Source organism: Thunnus albacares, chromosome 14, assembly GCF_914725855.1.
Source record: "Thunnus albacares chromosome 14, fThuAlb1.1, whole genome shotgun sequence".
In the NCBI taxonomy this organism is placed as follows: domain Eukaryota; kingdom Metazoa; phylum Chordata; class Actinopteri; order Scombriformes; family Scombridae; genus Thunnus; species Thunnus albacares.
Genome location: NC_058119.1, coordinates 7781777 through 7798384, shown reverse-complemented (window position 1 = coordinate 7798384; position 16608 = coordinate 7781777). Strand labels below are relative to the sequence as shown.

The window sequence follows — 16608 nt, the reverse complement described above, 5'->3', positions numbered from 1 at the left end:
GCTGTCATACTAGTCGGATTATTTTTAATTCACATTAACATGCTGGGTGCTTTCATTCTTATTTGACAGTCTATGTTCTAGTGAAATTGATTTACGTTCATTACATATGAAATTACTCATTCATATAAAATACATTTTCTTATTTTAACTAATTAATTATATTGTGTGTTGTATGTTATTAATACTGTAGTACTTTGAGTTTCACTATAAATGTGGTACAAATTCAATCTATTATTATTATTAAATGTGAAACTATTAATAACCACCATGCAGTGACCCACTCTCGCATGTGGGTGGCAGTAGAGCACGAGCGTGTTTGTTTTTGCCACCACCAACGAACTGCGGGTCAAATGACCTGCGTGACTTCCGCAGATCTACAAACACTGTGTCCGCTGTGTTTACGCGTGTTGACCTGCTGCTCATGTTTACAGATCAGTATTAGAGGGAAAATCTGTGTGGCGAACTGAGCGTGTGCTGCCTGCCTGCTCCGGTAGTGGCTACGTGTAATTTTAGGGGAAAATGGCAGATAGAAAAAATAACAATGTTCCCAATACGAGTGCAAATTTACTGTTCAGCGCCGCTCCGGAGTTTAACTTTAATTTGCCTTTTATGCCGGTGAGTCAGGCCACTGGACCGGCGGTGCTGTCAGGAGGTAAGATGAAATACGGACGGAGGAAACGTCCGAACCGTGTCGTTAGCTAGTTTAGCTAGCCGGGTTGCTGTCAGCTGTTATTTAGCCTGAAGGAAATAAAAACAGAATTAAACAGTGTGTTTGAGCTGTCAGATGTTTGTCAGACAGGTCAGTTTAACACAGACAGTCAGGGGCGGATTTAGTGATTTGGGGTCTCCAGGCAAACTCTGCCTTTCTTTATTTTCACTTTTATTATTGGCAGTGGTAGAAGAAGTACACAAAACTGTTTCTCAAGTAAAACTAATAACTATCAATAGTAAAACTATTAAGACCGCACAGTTGAAGTACTGTAAAAGAACTGCATTCAATTGTACAATGAGTCAGAATAGTAACATAATTCAATATTGTTCTTATCTTAACATCATACTAAATCTATAGCTGTTGGGGCCGCAGGCAGTTGCCTACGTTGCCTGATGGTAAAGTCCGCCCCTGTTGACAGTGGTGTGTTTTGGTCTGACTGTCCCCTGTCTGATGTTTCATTACATGATGAGGATCTGTGACTATTTGTGGGAGTTATATCAACATTACATTTTCTATCAAGTCTTTAAATTGGCCACAGCGTTCTGTCTGAGTTCACTTAAATACTTAAAAAAAATCTACTTGTAAAATGTATTTGCTGTATTCTATGTTGTATTTAAGGTCTATCAATTGCAGGTGTTCTTGGTACAGAGTGATGTTTCACTACTATACAGAGTTGAAATGATTCAACAATGAATCGACTTGTTGATTGTCAGAACTGCTGTCACAAATAAATGTGCTTATTGGTCAAATAAGTAAGTTTCACTTCCATTTTCATGTCCATCAGATGATTCCACTGATGTTGGAGAGGAAGACAGCTTTCTGGGTCAGACCTCTGGGAATGGACCAGCCCCCTCTACGTTCAACTACTTCTCCAGCCCAGTAACCAGCAGTGACCCTTTCGCGGCCATTGGCCAGCCGCCATGCCCGCCGCCAGCACTGTCAGCAGCTCCTATGACAACAGGCCCAGTTTCTGTTCCCAGCAGTGTCGGCATGGCTCCTCCACCACTGCCACCAGGCTCACAAATGAACCCGGCTCCTCCTGCATTTGGCGGTGCAGTTTATCAGAGCCCGATGGGGCGTCACACTCCTCCCCCCAGTTCGATGACCCCACCACCTCCCCAGATGCAGCCACAGAGTCATAACCCGTACCGACACACCCCCACCAGCAGCAGAGCCAGTCCTTATATTCCAGCTCCAGAGATCCTGCCGCCGACCCACACACCTCAGCAGAATCCCTACTCTCTCAGCTCTGCGCCACAAACATTCCCACCATCAGGACCCACATTCACAAATGTAAATAAAAGCTTATCAGTGGATGTCAGATTGTGTTTGTCAGATTCTTGATTAACTCATTAAGTTAAAGGACTGTTAACAGCTCCATGTCTAAAATGTAACCATCATGAATGAAGAGGATGTTGATAATCAGCACATTGAATGTTTTACCCTCTCTCTTCAGCCTCCACCTACACAGATTCAGACGCCTCCACCGCCGCCCACCACTGCTGGAGCAATAGTCCCTGCCGGTCCCATGATGCAATACAACTACAATGTTTACGAGCCAGTTCAGCCACACTGGTTCTACTGCAAGCTAGTGGAATCAAAGAGCGTCTGGCTTCCTTTCAGCATTATCGACTCCCTTCAGCTAGAGGAGACGTACAACTCAGGTTATATGAAACGCTACACGTTTGTGAATGATGTTATCCACACAAACCTGAACGTCTAACTCTGTCAGTGTTGGTGTTCACACAGTGAATCTAGACTAATCAAAGTACTTATATTACAGTGAATGATGTGAAACTCTGATCTACTCTGAAATTGTTGTTGTGGCCCTTTGTTCTTCCAGTTCAACCAGACCCAGAAAATGTGATTGTGCGCACAGATGGAGGGCGCTACGACGTGCAGCTCTACGACCGCATGCGGTGTGCTGTTTACTGGGAGGAGGAGAACACAGAGGTCCGGCGCTGCTCCTGGTTCTACAAAGGGGATACGGACAGCCGCTTTATCCCTTACTCTGAGGAATTTAGTGACAAGCTGGAGGTTTGTCTCACTACTACATTTTAACAGAAACGGATATTGTGATGCACTTTGAGGCTAATTAATTTAGTTAATTTTTGCTAATTTTAAGCTATATAAATAAAATTGACATGACTACTTTTGAGAGCCAGATTGAGTTGACTGACTGAGCAGCCAAACTTAAAATGTGTTATAACATATTTTTTGTTCCAGTCAAACATATCTTTTTTTCCATCAACTTCTGTTTTGACCGAATGTTCATTATCTCTGTTGATGAAATGACACCACAGTTGAAGTGGTAGACAATCTCAGGTCTTAATGCTAAATTTGAGTTATACATGTGTTTCTTTTAACTCCAGGCAGAATATAAGAAAGCCGTATCTACCAACCAGTGGCATCGTAGACTTGAGTTCCCGTCAGGAGAAACCATTGTCATGCACAATCCAAAGGTAAAACTTAGTCTGATTAGTCTTAAGTGGTGGTATTATGATTAGTTTGATTTAATAAGTGATAAGGCTTTGTTCTGTGTGGCTCTGTAGGTGATTGTGCAGTTTCAGCCCTCCTCCATACCAGACGAGTGGGGCACAACTCAGGACGGGCAGACCAGGCCCAGAGTGGTCAAGAGAGGGATTGATGATGACCATGATGAAGTGCCTGATGGTAGTCAAGTTCCTCTTTACCCAAACTAATTTAGTCTAAGTGTAGGCACTAATGGAAAAAGGTCTGTGAAGTTCAGTCTGTATTATGTTGTTTTAGTCTCCCAATGTACATGGAAATAAACTTTAAGCTCACTGATCCAACCTCAGATAGGTCCATAGTAGTTTTAGAAAATTGTCAGGATTCTTATGAAGTAAGATGAGACATTTCAAAGGACATTAGAGGAAGTACTAGCTATCATAGTCAATTTTATGAAGGAAAATGATGTCAGATTTCACTGTGAGGGGCTGTTACTGACCTTGAAAATCAGTGAGCAACATAAAATTCAACATCTCTACTGTATGAAACTTTCCAGGTGAGCTTCCCAAGGTGGATCATCTTGTGTTCATGGTTCATGGAATCGGCCCCGTGTGTGACCTGAGGTTTAGGAGCATGGTCGAGTGTGGTGAGTACAAAACAATCATACCATTTGCCAGTATTTGTGTACCCTCTGTGTACCCTTTGAAATAAACTGGTAAAATCCTTGTGTTCTCAGTGGACGATTTCCGTAATGTGTCACTGAAGCTGCTGCAGAGTCACTTTAAGAAATCCCTGGATGATCACGCCATCAGCCGGGTGGAGTTCCTACCTGTCCAGTGGCACACAGCTCTACATGGAGATGCCACAGGGGTGGACAGGTGAGGAGAGGCAGGATCCCACCAGCTTTGAAAGTTTTGGAATAATAAACCAGACAGAACAGAGAAGCATTTTGAGTTCCCTCGTAATACCTATAATGTCAGGAACATTTGCTTGACGTTACATCAGTCTAGCTAAATGTACAAAATGAGTTTTATCACTGTTGTTCAGCTGAGTTGGTTTTGTCAATAACTGTTATTTAGACTGTAATGGGAACCTATTGGACTGTCTTTAAAATCACTGAAATACTGTGTGTGGAAATGTCAGTTATTTGGTTGTCTGGTTAACTGATTAGTTAACTTTTTTTTTCTCTTTGTAGGAGGATAAAGAAAATCACTTTGCCCAGCACTGGACGTTTACGTCACTTTACAAATGAGACTTTGTTAGACGTGCTCTTCTACAACAGTCCCACTTACTGCCAGACTATCATGGACACAGTTGCCCTAGAGATTAACCGACTTTATGCCCTGTTCATGAAGAGGAACCCAGACTACAGAGGAGGCACATCAGTGTCCGGACACAGCTTAGGTAATAAACCAGCTCATTAGTGTCAACACATTTGATTTATGTTTTATCTTCTTTTTAGTTTTCAGAAAGATGTTGAGTTTTACTCTTTTATTCTTGCAGGTTCCCTTATTCTCTTTGACCTGCTTTCAAATCAGAAGAATGGCTCTCCTGCACTCGCCATGCCAACCATGCCCACTGCCAATGGAGACACCAAACAGGTCATATACCAGTTGACTGAATTAAGTTCATATGTACAGTAGAATGTCATCAATTATCCAGCTAAGCAGTTGAAAAAGAGTGCTGATGTGCTTCAAAATAATGCTGCAATAAATAATTGTAAATTCTATTTCTCAAATCAGGTGGCAGCTCCTGTTACACAGACTATAAGCCCTCCAACTGTGGAAGAGGAGCCCAAAGAAGACGGGGAGGAGTTTGAGGATCTTTCTGCTGTGCTGGAACATCTGGGCCTGTCTGAGTACAAGGGTACCTTTGACGAGGAAAAGATCGACATTGAATCTTTTGTAAGTTTGTATGAAAATTGATTGTTGCAAAAGGCATGGAGGGACAAGCTGATATATTTAATTTCTAATATCTGAGTTGGAAGTAATGTGATAACATCTTGGGCTTTTTTGATGTTATTCCTCACATATCATTCTTGTCAGATAGAGCTGGTTGTTTTATTTTGTCCCTTTCTCATCTTCTTTTAGCTCATGTGCACCATTGAGGACTTAAAGGAGATGGGAATCCCACTGGGTCCGAGGAAAAAGATCGCCAAGTTTGTCAAAGAAAGAGTGAATAAGCAGGTAAGTTTGGCAACATGTCTTTTGAGCATCAGTGAGGCTGACGGTGAAAGTGATGACTAACGTGCTGTTTGTCTTTGTCTTGGTTTCATTTTTACAGGCTGCACGTCAGGCAGCTCAGGAGAAGAAAGCAGAGGTCAAGGAGGTCAGTCAAGCTGCGACGCCCCCACAAGCAGCTGAAGCTCTCCCTGATCCCACTGTGAAGAAGCTTCCTGTGGGCAACACCGTCTCCTCCATCCACGTCAACTACAATTACTTCGAAGTTGGAACTGGACAGGTACACGTCATTGAGCTGTTAAAGGTGATCGTAAAGCTGACTGATCTGACGTTGAAAGTTGAGTAATAACTATTCACGTTTTGCTCTGTAGGTGTCAGTGATCTACCACGCTCTGGACTTTGAACCAATGAATTTCTTTGCCTTGGGTTCTCCAATTGGCATGTTCCTGACAGTCAGAGGCCTGGAGAGGATTGAAGAGACGTACCAGCTTCCAACGTGCAAGGGATTCTTCAATATTTACCATCCAGTAGGCAACTCTTCCAAATTATGTATCCTGAAGGACTAATTAATCTATAGCTGCTAAAACATATTTACCCACTTGGCCTAGTGTGTAAAGTCATTTTATACATAATCATAATCAGTCAACATGTAATTTCCCTATAATAAATACTTGCTCGTTCTTCAGTCTTGTACAAGATATTTGACTATAATGAAAGGTATAATGAAACTGTGATGAAGCTTAAGAGGCTGAGTCACTTTATGCACTGCCAGCTGATAGCTTCATTATGACTCATTTTCTTTTAGTTGGACCCAGTGGCGTACAGGATTGAGCCCTTGATAATACCAGACTTGGAACTGAAGCCTGTTCTGGTCCCACATCACAAAGGAAGGAAAAGGCTTCATCTTGGTATGACACTCAAAAGCTGCTTCTTATTTCTGCTTAATTTACTGCTTGCATCACCCCAGATACAAGAAAATGAAAGTATGTCAATACTAAAGTCAATACTAAATGCTGACAGTCACAATTCTTCTTAAGAGCCTAAACTGAATTGCTGTTATGTTGTGTCCTCAGTTCAGGCGTCTCCCATTATGGGTGGGGTGCTCTAATTTGTGTGGTGGCAAAATACAAAGAAACTATTCTTACATTGAACTTGCTGTGCAATATTAGAGCCAACAGCCTCTGCAGAGAAATGATCCAACATGTAAGCTGAAAGTCAGAATGAAGTTGTTGCCGGCTGACGTTTCTCTTGTTGGTTGTTTTTTTAGACTGAAATTTTAATGTGGCAATAAGGACATGTGTTGGTGTTGTTCCTAATCATTGGTTGAATAAAATTATGATTAGATTTTTTTTTTTTTAAACACATTTTTCTCTGCATAGATGAATAGTGGCATGGCAGACATTGCTTTTGGTTCTAATTGAAAAACCTTCATCAGTTTAATGTTTAAATGCCTCTTAATGCAGATGTCTTCAGTAACACATCTCTCTGTGTTTCAGAGCTGAAGGAGAGTCTCACCAGGATGGGCTCTGACCTCAAACATGGTTTTATCAGCTCCCTGAGGAGCGCCTGGCAGACGCTCAATGATTTTGCTCGCGCTCACACCTCGTCTGCTCAGCTCCAGGCCGAGCTGGCTATGGTGGCCAATCAGATCGAAGAACAGGAAAAGCAAGCGCAGGAGGGTGAGTTTCTCTTTTATGAACGACAAGCTGCTCCAATCACGCTGTTTCTGTATTGTGTGAGACTGATCAAATTCTTCTGGTTAGTCACAGAGCAAAAGATCTCAGAGAGCCCCGAGCCACAGAAAGAAGAGGAGCCTCAGGTGAAGATCGGGTTGCTTAACGGAGGGAATCGCATTGACTACGTCCTGCAGGAGAAGCCCATCGAGAGTTTCAACGAGTACCTGTTTGCTCTCCAGAGTCATCTCTGCTACTGGTACAGTGCACTTCATTTTATTCAAGATTTTTACCTCTTCACATTCATGATAAAGTTTTTTTAAGTCAATCCCTTTGTCAATTTACAATTGTAACATAAAGAAAAATATCACTACTGCTTGTTGGACCATTTGTCTACAGACAAGCTACAGTATAGTTCACGTTTAAGTGATTGTTCCATTCAATTGTGAATTTTCTCAGCATTTGCTAATTTTCTATAAATAATAAGGTAGCATTATTTTGTTGTGCAGTTTTCTCACTTAACTAATTTTCAGAAACTCTCTCTGAGTGTGGTGTTATTAAAATACTGTTGCGAGATGTTAGATAAGAATTTTTATGTTTGCTGTTTTTTAGGGAATCTGAAGACACAGCTCTGCTTATTCTTAAAGAGATCTACAAGACCATGGGGATCCATCCAGAACAGCCAGTACATTAATACAATCAGGTACCTGAGATGAAAATAAGCCCGTCTGAAACTTTCCATTTGGTTTATTTCATTTCAGTTTTCCTGGATTTTGATTATGATTTTTCTATTTTTTTTTCCTCTTATTTTCTATTCATGTAGTTTATTGTATACAGATGAATAATACAATTGTATTATCCCATTTGTCTTAAATTAAGAAAAAATATGAATGAGCTGATAGATTAAAAGTGTCTTGATTTGTTTGATATTTACATTTTTATAGTATAAATTATAGAACTGGTCAAGTTTACTGGAAATACTGTATGTATCATCTAATAAATGCTAACAGCAGAAATGACATAGCAGCGTTAATGCAGCCTTCTATAAGTTTTATTTCATGGCCATGTCAAAATAAATCATTTCCTTGCACAAGTACTTCCTGTTTGAATTGTTGTGTTCAGCTGAGAGGAAGACATGTAACATTTCTTCATCAGGATGAGCAGACTGTATCTACAAAAAGCTGTAATATCTGCAAAAACATTGATTAAAAATAATTACAGTACAGAATGAGACGCAAGATTGACCTGCTTTCCTTTTGAGACAAAATAACGCACTTCTTGTTTGCTCTATTTAAGAATTTGACAACTTTGTACTCATCCACATTACATCTCTAACTTCTGACTCAGTACCTCTGTGACTGATCAGCTGTAACATGCTTTCTCATTATGAGTTAAATTAACAATTCTACAGCTGTCGACGCAGCTTTCAAAACAATCTCTTCAACATTTACTTTGAGCATGTAGGCACATACGACAAAAGTATTCAACTCACATGTATGAAACAAAGAAATATTAGAAAAGTATTTACAAGAGTGACTGTCACATTCATTCTCAGTCCAGTATTCTGAATAATAGTGCTGCGAGTGATTCTCATCAGGCATAAATGAGAAGTCTTTGTTATTTATAATAATACTGGTCCACATAGACCTGATATCATAGCGCTGCATGCTATTAGCAGATCTTTGTTCCTGGCTCTTAAGCTATTTAATCAACATGCTTCTCTGATAAACTGAAGCTGTCAACAGCAAAGGAAGATAGTGACCGATTGTCACATTAAACACATAAAAAAAGGTCCCTTTTTTACCACTTTGCCAGTCTGAAACAACCTATAACTATAATACGAACTGAACAGTATGGCTCCATAAACACTAATACACTGTAGAAAACTGAAAGATTGTAAATTGCTTTGATCTCAACTCACTGATGGTTTCAGTAGGATGCTATTAATAACTGATGCATTTCTACTTCTATTTTGGGAAAGTGCAACTTCTTTTTCATCTTGTCAACAGCTGACTTCTTACCCTTTTGTAACTTTTTTTTTGTATTAAAAAGCCACTGCTAACATCGACAGCTGGTTGTATTTGAAGGTGTTTGATACTTTTTGGAATGCAGAAATCATCTGAAACAGCTGAAATCTACTGGCTGAGGTAACACTTAGCAGTGAAAAGTAGTGAAGCAGCAGCAGAGTGTGAATATGTTGATATAAGAAACTGATTGAAAGTCAGGTGCTGTGTAGGATTGCTTAATGAGAAGTTGTGTTTCCCAAGTTAATATTTGCATGCTTATTGAATTGATGTCGATATATAAAGTACAAAGTCAACTTAAATCAAAGAGATATTTGTTTAACATGAGTAAGTTTTCCTTCAGCAGGTTAGGTATTAACAATTTGATCATTTACTTGTGTTTGATACTGCTGTAGGTCTTCAATAAGAGTTTGTACCATCTTGAAAAGATTCACATTGGTCAATGTAGTTGTTCGTTTTTTGTACATTCATTTGTCTACAGCTGTGCGGTGAAATGCAGGAGGATCCATGTACACATGTCTTTGCTGTAGTGCATTGATAATGTCAGCACCTCACAGTCGTAACATTGGAATGATACGCAGAGTGTTGCTCAGTCCTCTGCTTTGCTCTGAGTCTTGAAGGCCTGCTTGCGTAGGTGAGCCTCGATCTCCTCGCGGAAAACCAGCATACCCAGGTGAGAGTGTGAGGCCTCGTTCATGGCTTTGGACTGGATACACATGCGGTACTGCTCCGGTGTCAGCTCGTCCGCGCACTGCTTCTCGTGCCACAGGTGGAAGAGACCCGACACTGGTGTCCGGATCACTATCAGGTCGCTCCGAAGATACTTTCTATACAAGTGGACGTCTTCCACACCCCAGCCTTTCACTTCGAGATCGAAACCCCCTGGAAGGAAAAATAAAATTAAGTTCAATCAAACTCAAACACTAATTATACTGTTCAATATTATTAAATGAATAGTCAGTGCTTACCAATATTTAGGAAATCCGAGCGATACTGACACGTCATTCCAAAGCCAAAATCTCTCCAGAATCCAGCATCTTTTTTGTGAATCTAAGAGCAGATGTTCAATTATGATAGTCAACACCAGATGTTTGGCTGAAGTTATATTTATGTAGATAAAAATGACAAAACATCTGTCTGCTACTCAGAGATGAATGTGAACTTTCAGTCCTTACCAGTTGGAGTTCGATGGGTGGAGCCAGCTCCAAATTTCCGTAGACGATGGCAGGATTGTACAGACTGAACACCACTGGATAGAAGACTTTCTTGTCTACAAAACAGAATTAAGCAAATTGGAGTAAATTCAGCCACATACACAAAAGCTCAAAACGACTATTATGGTAATAAATCTGATCAACACGTAAAAACGTACTTGGAGCAGCATTCAGACGACAGGTGTTGAGGAACTCTGGCGTAAAATGGATGTCCACGTCACAAAAAAACATTAAGACGTCGCCTTTCTTCCAGGCGTGGGCTCCGATATCAAGACCGCGACCCCGGGAAAACTCCTCCTCCACTGGTATCAGAGTGTAATTGGAGAAGCTCTCCTCCCTGATAAACAACAAATGCAGTAGAAATAAATTCCCATGACACGTTGCACACAAAAGTAGCACAAGCGTATGAAAAGCTCTTTCTCAGTGAAGGGACAAACCTTGACATTCTTTCCAAAGATGACTTCACTTCTTGCAGGCTCTCTTGCCCAAAATAAACCACAGTGAGGTGTACTCGTCTGTCCTGTTGTATGCACACCTCCCTGAGGATATTTATTTTTCAAATTAATTACAACACATTGTAAGGTTGTATCTAATTACACAACACAGATGAAAACTGGGCTGATATGTTTATTGAATGCATATTTGAAGTGAACAAGCCAAGTCATGTCTGATAAACGGCAACAGTTTCGGATGAAACCACTGAAACTCACCTGAAGTTGTGTAAGAACTGTGAGAATGTTTCTATTCTGCCTGACAGCGGCACGATGATGTTAATAATCATTCCTGATGTTTCTACAGATGTGCTCCTGACTTTCATCAAGGGACCAAAAGGCCTGAAGAGCGTGACGTGGCGGAAGCTGCTGGAATCCTCTTTGGCAAAGAAGAGCTCGTAAAGCGACCCTTTGTCTCGCTCTGTCCTGTATAGTCCTGCCAAATAAGACAATATGAAAAAAAAAATTGCTGGACTGAATAACAATAAATCATATTTTATTTGTTATAATTCGTGAGTAACGTCTGAATCTGCAACATAACCAGTAACATTTATCTGTCAGATAAATGTAGGGTACAATGTTATCCTCTGAAGTTACAGTTATGTATTTTTTTAAGTGCTTTGGGGGCCCTTTGTAAGTTATTTCTGGGTATAGTGAGTTAAAATAGTAACATAATTCAATATTTTTCATATTTAAACATCATAATAAATATATAGCTGCGGCCCCCAACTATAGTTTTTAGCTGGGGACCCCAGGCAGTTGCCTACCTTGCTTAATGGTAAAGTCCGCGCCTGACTTCACTTCCCCCTCATTTTGTTATTCTCATACAGGCAGGAGACTGTAAGATTCTTTCAAATTAATTAATTAATTAATTAATTAATGCAGTTAAGTTTTTAATATAGAAAGGCTGCGGACCATTTATCTTTATTGCCAGTTATGTTTCATATCGTATTTTAGTGGACTAAGTACACCAAGAGACAAGCAAGAGATTGAAAATAGTGCCCCCTTTTCTATTCATTCAGTCGAGAATCGGTTTTGAATTGTGAATTGATTCTGATTCAGAATCGAATTGTGAGATTCCCAAAGATTTCCAGCCCTAAGCGCCAAGAAGATGAAGAGAGCCGAAGAGCACTATAGATAGGATGCAAACTCTTACAACAATGAAAGTGTCAGACTATAGGCTGTTGAGAAACAAAATTATATCATTTCAGATAGCAATAAATAGAGTTATTCATAAACCTTTGACTAGTTTATGAGGCTACTGAACCCGCCTGTCACATGCAGCGCCACCCACCACCACAAGTAAATTCTCAACTTGTGGGAAACACTGAAGCTCAAATGTTATAGTCATTGTTCACCAGGTTGTAGTGAGGCAGTGCAGGTCTTACCTTCAATAAAGTGACCCTCTGTGTAGGTTTGTCTCTGCATTGGCATGTCGTCCTCTACGCCGTCCTCCTCATCAGGGTTGTTGATGATGTCCAGTGCAGCCTCAATGACCTCCACCAGCTCGTCCCTACGGTCTTTGCGAACAGGTTTCTCCTCCGGGTGCCGCGTCAGGCCCATCTCCAGCTGGTATACCTTGGATGAGGTGAAACTCTCAAAGGGCACCAGTGCGTACTCGCTGGGCAGGCGCGCCCCTGTGTTGACCTCGGCTTTGTCGATCTGAGAGTGAAGGTATTCCAGTAGATCTCCTGGCTCTTGGTCTTTAGTCTCGGCCAAGCCCTGCACCCCAGGTAACTCCTTCTTGTCCTGCAGGAGCTTCAGCTTCTCACTCATTTCCTGCAGCTCCTGTTTGAGCTGAGCAATCTGGCGCTTCAGACTGGCGGCGCGGTTCAGGTGGCGCTCCTCTTGCTCCTGCAGCATGGCCTGGTAGTACTCCTTCCCATAGGTCTCGCCTGCAATCCCGGGCAGGACCAGGCTGACGTCTGCTGGAGGGGTGCACTCAAGCAGGTATGCGAACAGCAGCAGCACCAGAAGCAGGAAGAGGCCCAGGAAGAGCCAGCGGACCCGGCCCTGGAGCGGCAACCCCCGCCTGGGCATCACGCTCACATACAAGCTATAGCTGGCAACTCTGCATTCCGTTTCCCCTCTGATCTCCTCTGAGATGCACTTATTCACATTACTTACAAACTACATCTGCACACATCTCAGAGATTTTGAAGGCCCTTTATAATTTTTTGCTGAGCATATTTGTAGCAAGAGAAAGTGTGGCATTCAAAGGTTTCTGTCAACTTTCATTCCTGTCATATTGCTGTGAAGGTCTTGTTTCTTGGCTCCGATGTATCAGCGTCTTCATACATTGGTCCTGTGTAAATCCATGAGATGATCACCTATGGAGAAGCACAGAAATCTACAATGAGACCAAAGTTTTTAGTATATTACATTATTTTTACTATACACGGAGCACTTTGTGAAGTCTTTCAGATTAATAGTTCCGGTTAAGATTAAAACATTGGTGATCAGCAGATTACCAGCTGGATAGGCCCTACTTAGACAATAACACTAGATAATACATTATGTCACCATTCAGTCACCCTTAGTAATTAACCAACCTGCCAGTCACTGTTTCATTCACAGTAAATGAGTAAAACAATTTTCTGTAATTGTAAAATGTTCAATGTGTGTCAACCTTCTGAGAATATTTTACAGATCAAACAAGGACAACAGGAATTAGCTGCACCTGAACTGCCCTCGCTAGCACACGGCTGCTAAACAACAGCACAGGAAAACTGGTGGGCGAGCTAAACTCGCAGCAAGATACCGAAGACTGACTTCCTGTTAAACTGCTTTCCTTTCAAAGTAAAAGCACGACACTCTCCAGAACAGCTATATAACAAAAAGTAAAATGCCACGAAGCACTTTGTAGAGCGACAGGATGAAAATATACACAACAACCACATTGTTCAAGGTTGTTTGTTGTAATTATCTTGTGACTTTCAGGCTAAAGAGATCTCATACAAGGCCAGCCACCATACTTGTCAACTTTATATGTGTTCATATCAGCTGTCCACATAGCAAGATGTATAAAAAATTAAAACAGTAAGCTTCACTTGTTTTTGTGGACTTGAAAACATTTCCACATTCATCTGAGTAACTTGTTACCAGGCTAGAAATCCGCATCATCTTGTCTTTATTTTTAGCACTTTCAAGCTGGGAGCGCCGAGTGTTTTCCACAGACTGCATAAAACACAATAGCAAACATAAAAAGAAAAACACAAGAACAGCAAAATACAAGCACACAATTAAATCAAGTGGTTGCACAACAGAGCTGTAATATGTAAACAAATAAGTGTAAAAGTGTGTCTTAGCCTTGTGTAGAGTCTACACCTAATCTTATCCACTACATACCACACACAGTTCTTTCTTCAAGATCATGCAGTCGAAGCTACAACACAAAGTGACGTTGTTTTTCTATCCTGAAAGCCACAGCCTTTACCTGGCCTCCCAGGTGTAAATCAGTCCCAAGACGGCTATAATGAAAACCAGCAGGGCCCTGAGTCGACAGGGCCACAGTCGGGAACCAATTCAACAAACTACTGCAGTTCTTTGCAGCTTGACAGCAAAAGTGAGTGTTGACTTTTTTCCCCTAAACACTTCCTTTTTCTTTTTCAAAGCACACAGTACTGTTTCACACAAAGTGCCAAGTTGTGTTTCCCTGTTGAAAATGAGAGTTTAATGCCAGATGCCACACAGAAATCCTGCAGTTTAATGATAACTTAATCTAACAGAACATTACTTGAGACATTTTCTGAATGATAACTGCTGGCATAAGAAATGTTCACCAAGGACCAATTCTGCTGATCTCAAAGTTTTTAACCACTTTGAAAAGGGGGAACCAATAACAGAAACTGTACTTTACGAGCTGCTTTCTGGACTATCTCTGTGCAGAATTCAACAGTGGCCCTTTCACAGCTCCAAAAAGGAAGTCATATTTTTTGTATGGTGTGTATATTGGTCCAAAAGTACAGAGACACAAACATGGTCATAGAGTCTAATCAGTGAGAAAGAGAGCATGTAACTGGTGGATTGAGTGGTCTGAACTAGTTAGGATGATTTCTGCTTTTTAACATCAGTGGCATTAAACATGAAGCTCTGCCTTCACATGGCTTGAATATTTATACAACCAGCCCTCACATGCAAAGACAAACATACATGAAACTCCCGCTAGTCACATTAAATACTCTCTCTACTTAGACATAATAGATAGTTATTTAAAATAATGTACGATATCTATCTTAACACATTCTATTTTCTGGCTGCCAAGCACTGTAATAAAGAAAGTGTAACACAGGACAGGTTGACAGCTATGGTAACGGTTAACACTGTGGTTTCACACTGACGTCATCCTCACCTTGCTACAAATGAAATAATCTCACACATACATCATCACATCTAGATAAATTTACAAGGAATAATGACACATCCAGTTAGTTGTGTGTTTTCATTGGATGAATGCAATTTTTTCCAACAATGGGGAATATTTCAGAGAAGCCAGAGGCAAATTAATTCAATATAAAATGCTTCGTAGATATTATTACACCCAAACAAGACTCAATAAAATGGGTCTAATTAAAGAAAGTTTATGGTGGAAATATCAAACAGGTTTCTACTTTATAGAGCAATGTTCTGGGACATATGGGTGAATGGTTAGTGTGAACTGTCCGGACCACCAAAGTAATGTCTCCTTAGGGACAAAACTGTAATACCGCAGTTGAGTAAATGTGCATTTAGTAGTATTAAGTTATTAAGCCAGTATTAACAACTGGCTTAATAACCTGTGCCCAGTTGATTTTTAAATGTTGGAAAGAGCCTCAAACTCCTAAACTGAAAACGTGGAGAGAACAAATGATGGAAACTGTTGCATGTGAACAAATGTTTGGAAGATTGAACTGGAAAAATGATTTGGTTAAAGAACAAAGGGACAGATTCAGTGGGTGTATGTCTGGAGGGAGCAGCCTAACATTGACTCTGATGGTTTGGAACAGTACATCTGTAACTGTTGCCATGTATTATTGTAACCAGATAACTGCCTTTCTCATATCAGTCTGTCTGGTTACCTGCCTGTTTTTTTCGTATTTTTGTTTCTTTTTTCGTTTCCTGTTGTTGGATTATTTTATTATAAAATTCAATAAAAATCTTTAACTTAAAAAGAAAAAAATACGTTTGGTGTATAAGAGTTCTTCTGAAATATAACAATGGTCTATCAAGTGTGACATCTGTCCAAACTTGAGCTTTTTCTGTCCTTCACTTACTTTGAACAATCTGACCGGATGTGGACTCGGTTCTGCAGTTAGCTTAGCGATGTTCGCAGCTCCGCTCCGCTTTCAGCTTATTTTATGTCTCCTTACACAGTCTACTAAACAGGTTTCATACTGTAAAACCAACTACTCACCTCGGCCAGTCTGTCTCCATCTCTGCTTGTCCTCACGGCTGAGGGTTTGGTGTGAAACCAACAGCAGCAGGCTGCCTGTGTTACAAAATGCCACGGAGCAAAGAGAAAAGAGTGGGACGCAATGTACTTCCGGTCAACAACTAACCAATAGGAGCTTTGCTAGTGAGTGTCGTCATCAAACACGCTGAAGCTCCGTGTTCATAATAATAACATTTTTATTTTTAATGAAACATTATTTACATCATTATTACATTACATTATTATTTACATAATTATTGTTGTTGTTGTTTCTTGTAAATATTAATTACAGAATAACTTTTGTTGAGAGCAACTTTTCATTTAAAAGAAGCTTTATTCTTTTAATGACTCACAGTAATTTAATATTATATATTAATACATTTAATTTGTACCGCGCTTTTCATTCATAGTTAAACTTAAAGTGCTACAGTATTA

At 40.4% G+C, this 16608-nt stretch overlaps 2 protein-coding genes across 6 annotated transcripts; one reads left to right on the top strand and one right to left on the bottom strand.

The window, feature by feature from the left end:
• The first annotated feature begins 370 nt into the window (after positions 1-370).
• LOC122997419 (SEC23 interacting protein) lies at positions 371-11173 on the top strand. 3 transcript variants are annotated; one of them, XM_044373530.1, is made up of 19 exons: positions 372-652; positions 1497-2005; positions 2169-2376; positions 2556-2749; positions 3085-3174; positions 3265-3385; positions 3738-3827; positions 3918-4059; positions 4377-4585; positions 4685-4782; positions 4924-5085; positions 5272-5367; positions 5465-5641; positions 5733-5888; positions 6167-6269; positions 6858-7040; positions 7125-7293; positions 7647-7737; positions 11071-11173. In XM_044373530.1, the coding sequence occupies exons 1-18, from the start codon at positions 520-522 to the stop codon at positions 7726-7728; spliced, it is 2922 nt and encodes a 973-aa protein (XP_044229465.1). In that variant the 5' UTR covers positions 372-519; the 3' UTR covers positions 7729-7737; positions 11071-11173. The 3 variants fall into 3 exon arrangements, with proteins under 3 accessions (XP_044229466.1, XP_044229465.1, XP_044229464.1); XM_044373531.1 differs by lacking the exon at positions 11071-11173 and having other exon boundaries at positions 371-652; positions 7131-7293; positions 7647-8130; XM_044373529.1 differs by lacking the exon at positions 11071-11173 and having other exon boundaries at positions 7647-8130.
• csgalnact2 (chondroitin sulfate N-acetylgalactosaminyltransferase 2) lies at positions 8068-16282 on the bottom strand. Of its 3 annotated transcripts, none has more exons than XM_044373533.1 (8): positions 16156-16282; positions 12152-13093; positions 10983-11199; positions 10710-10811; positions 10431-10609; positions 10234-10328; positions 10027-10108; positions 8068-9940 (listed from the first exon to the last, which is right to left on the bottom strand). In XM_044373533.1, the coding sequence occupies exons 2-8, from the start codon at positions 12801-12803 to the stop codon at positions 9648-9650; spliced, it is 1620 nt and encodes a 539-aa protein (XP_044229468.1). In that variant the 5' UTR covers positions 12804-13093; positions 16156-16282; the 3' UTR covers positions 8068-9647. The 3 variants fall into 3 exon arrangements, with proteins under 3 accessions (XP_044229468.1, XP_044229470.1, XP_044229469.1); XM_044373535.1 differs by lacking the exon at positions 16156-16282 and adding an exon at positions 13444-13524; XM_044373534.1 differs by lacking the exon at positions 16156-16282 and adding an exon at positions 13316-13425.
• Positions 16283-16608: the final 326 nt, after the last annotated feature.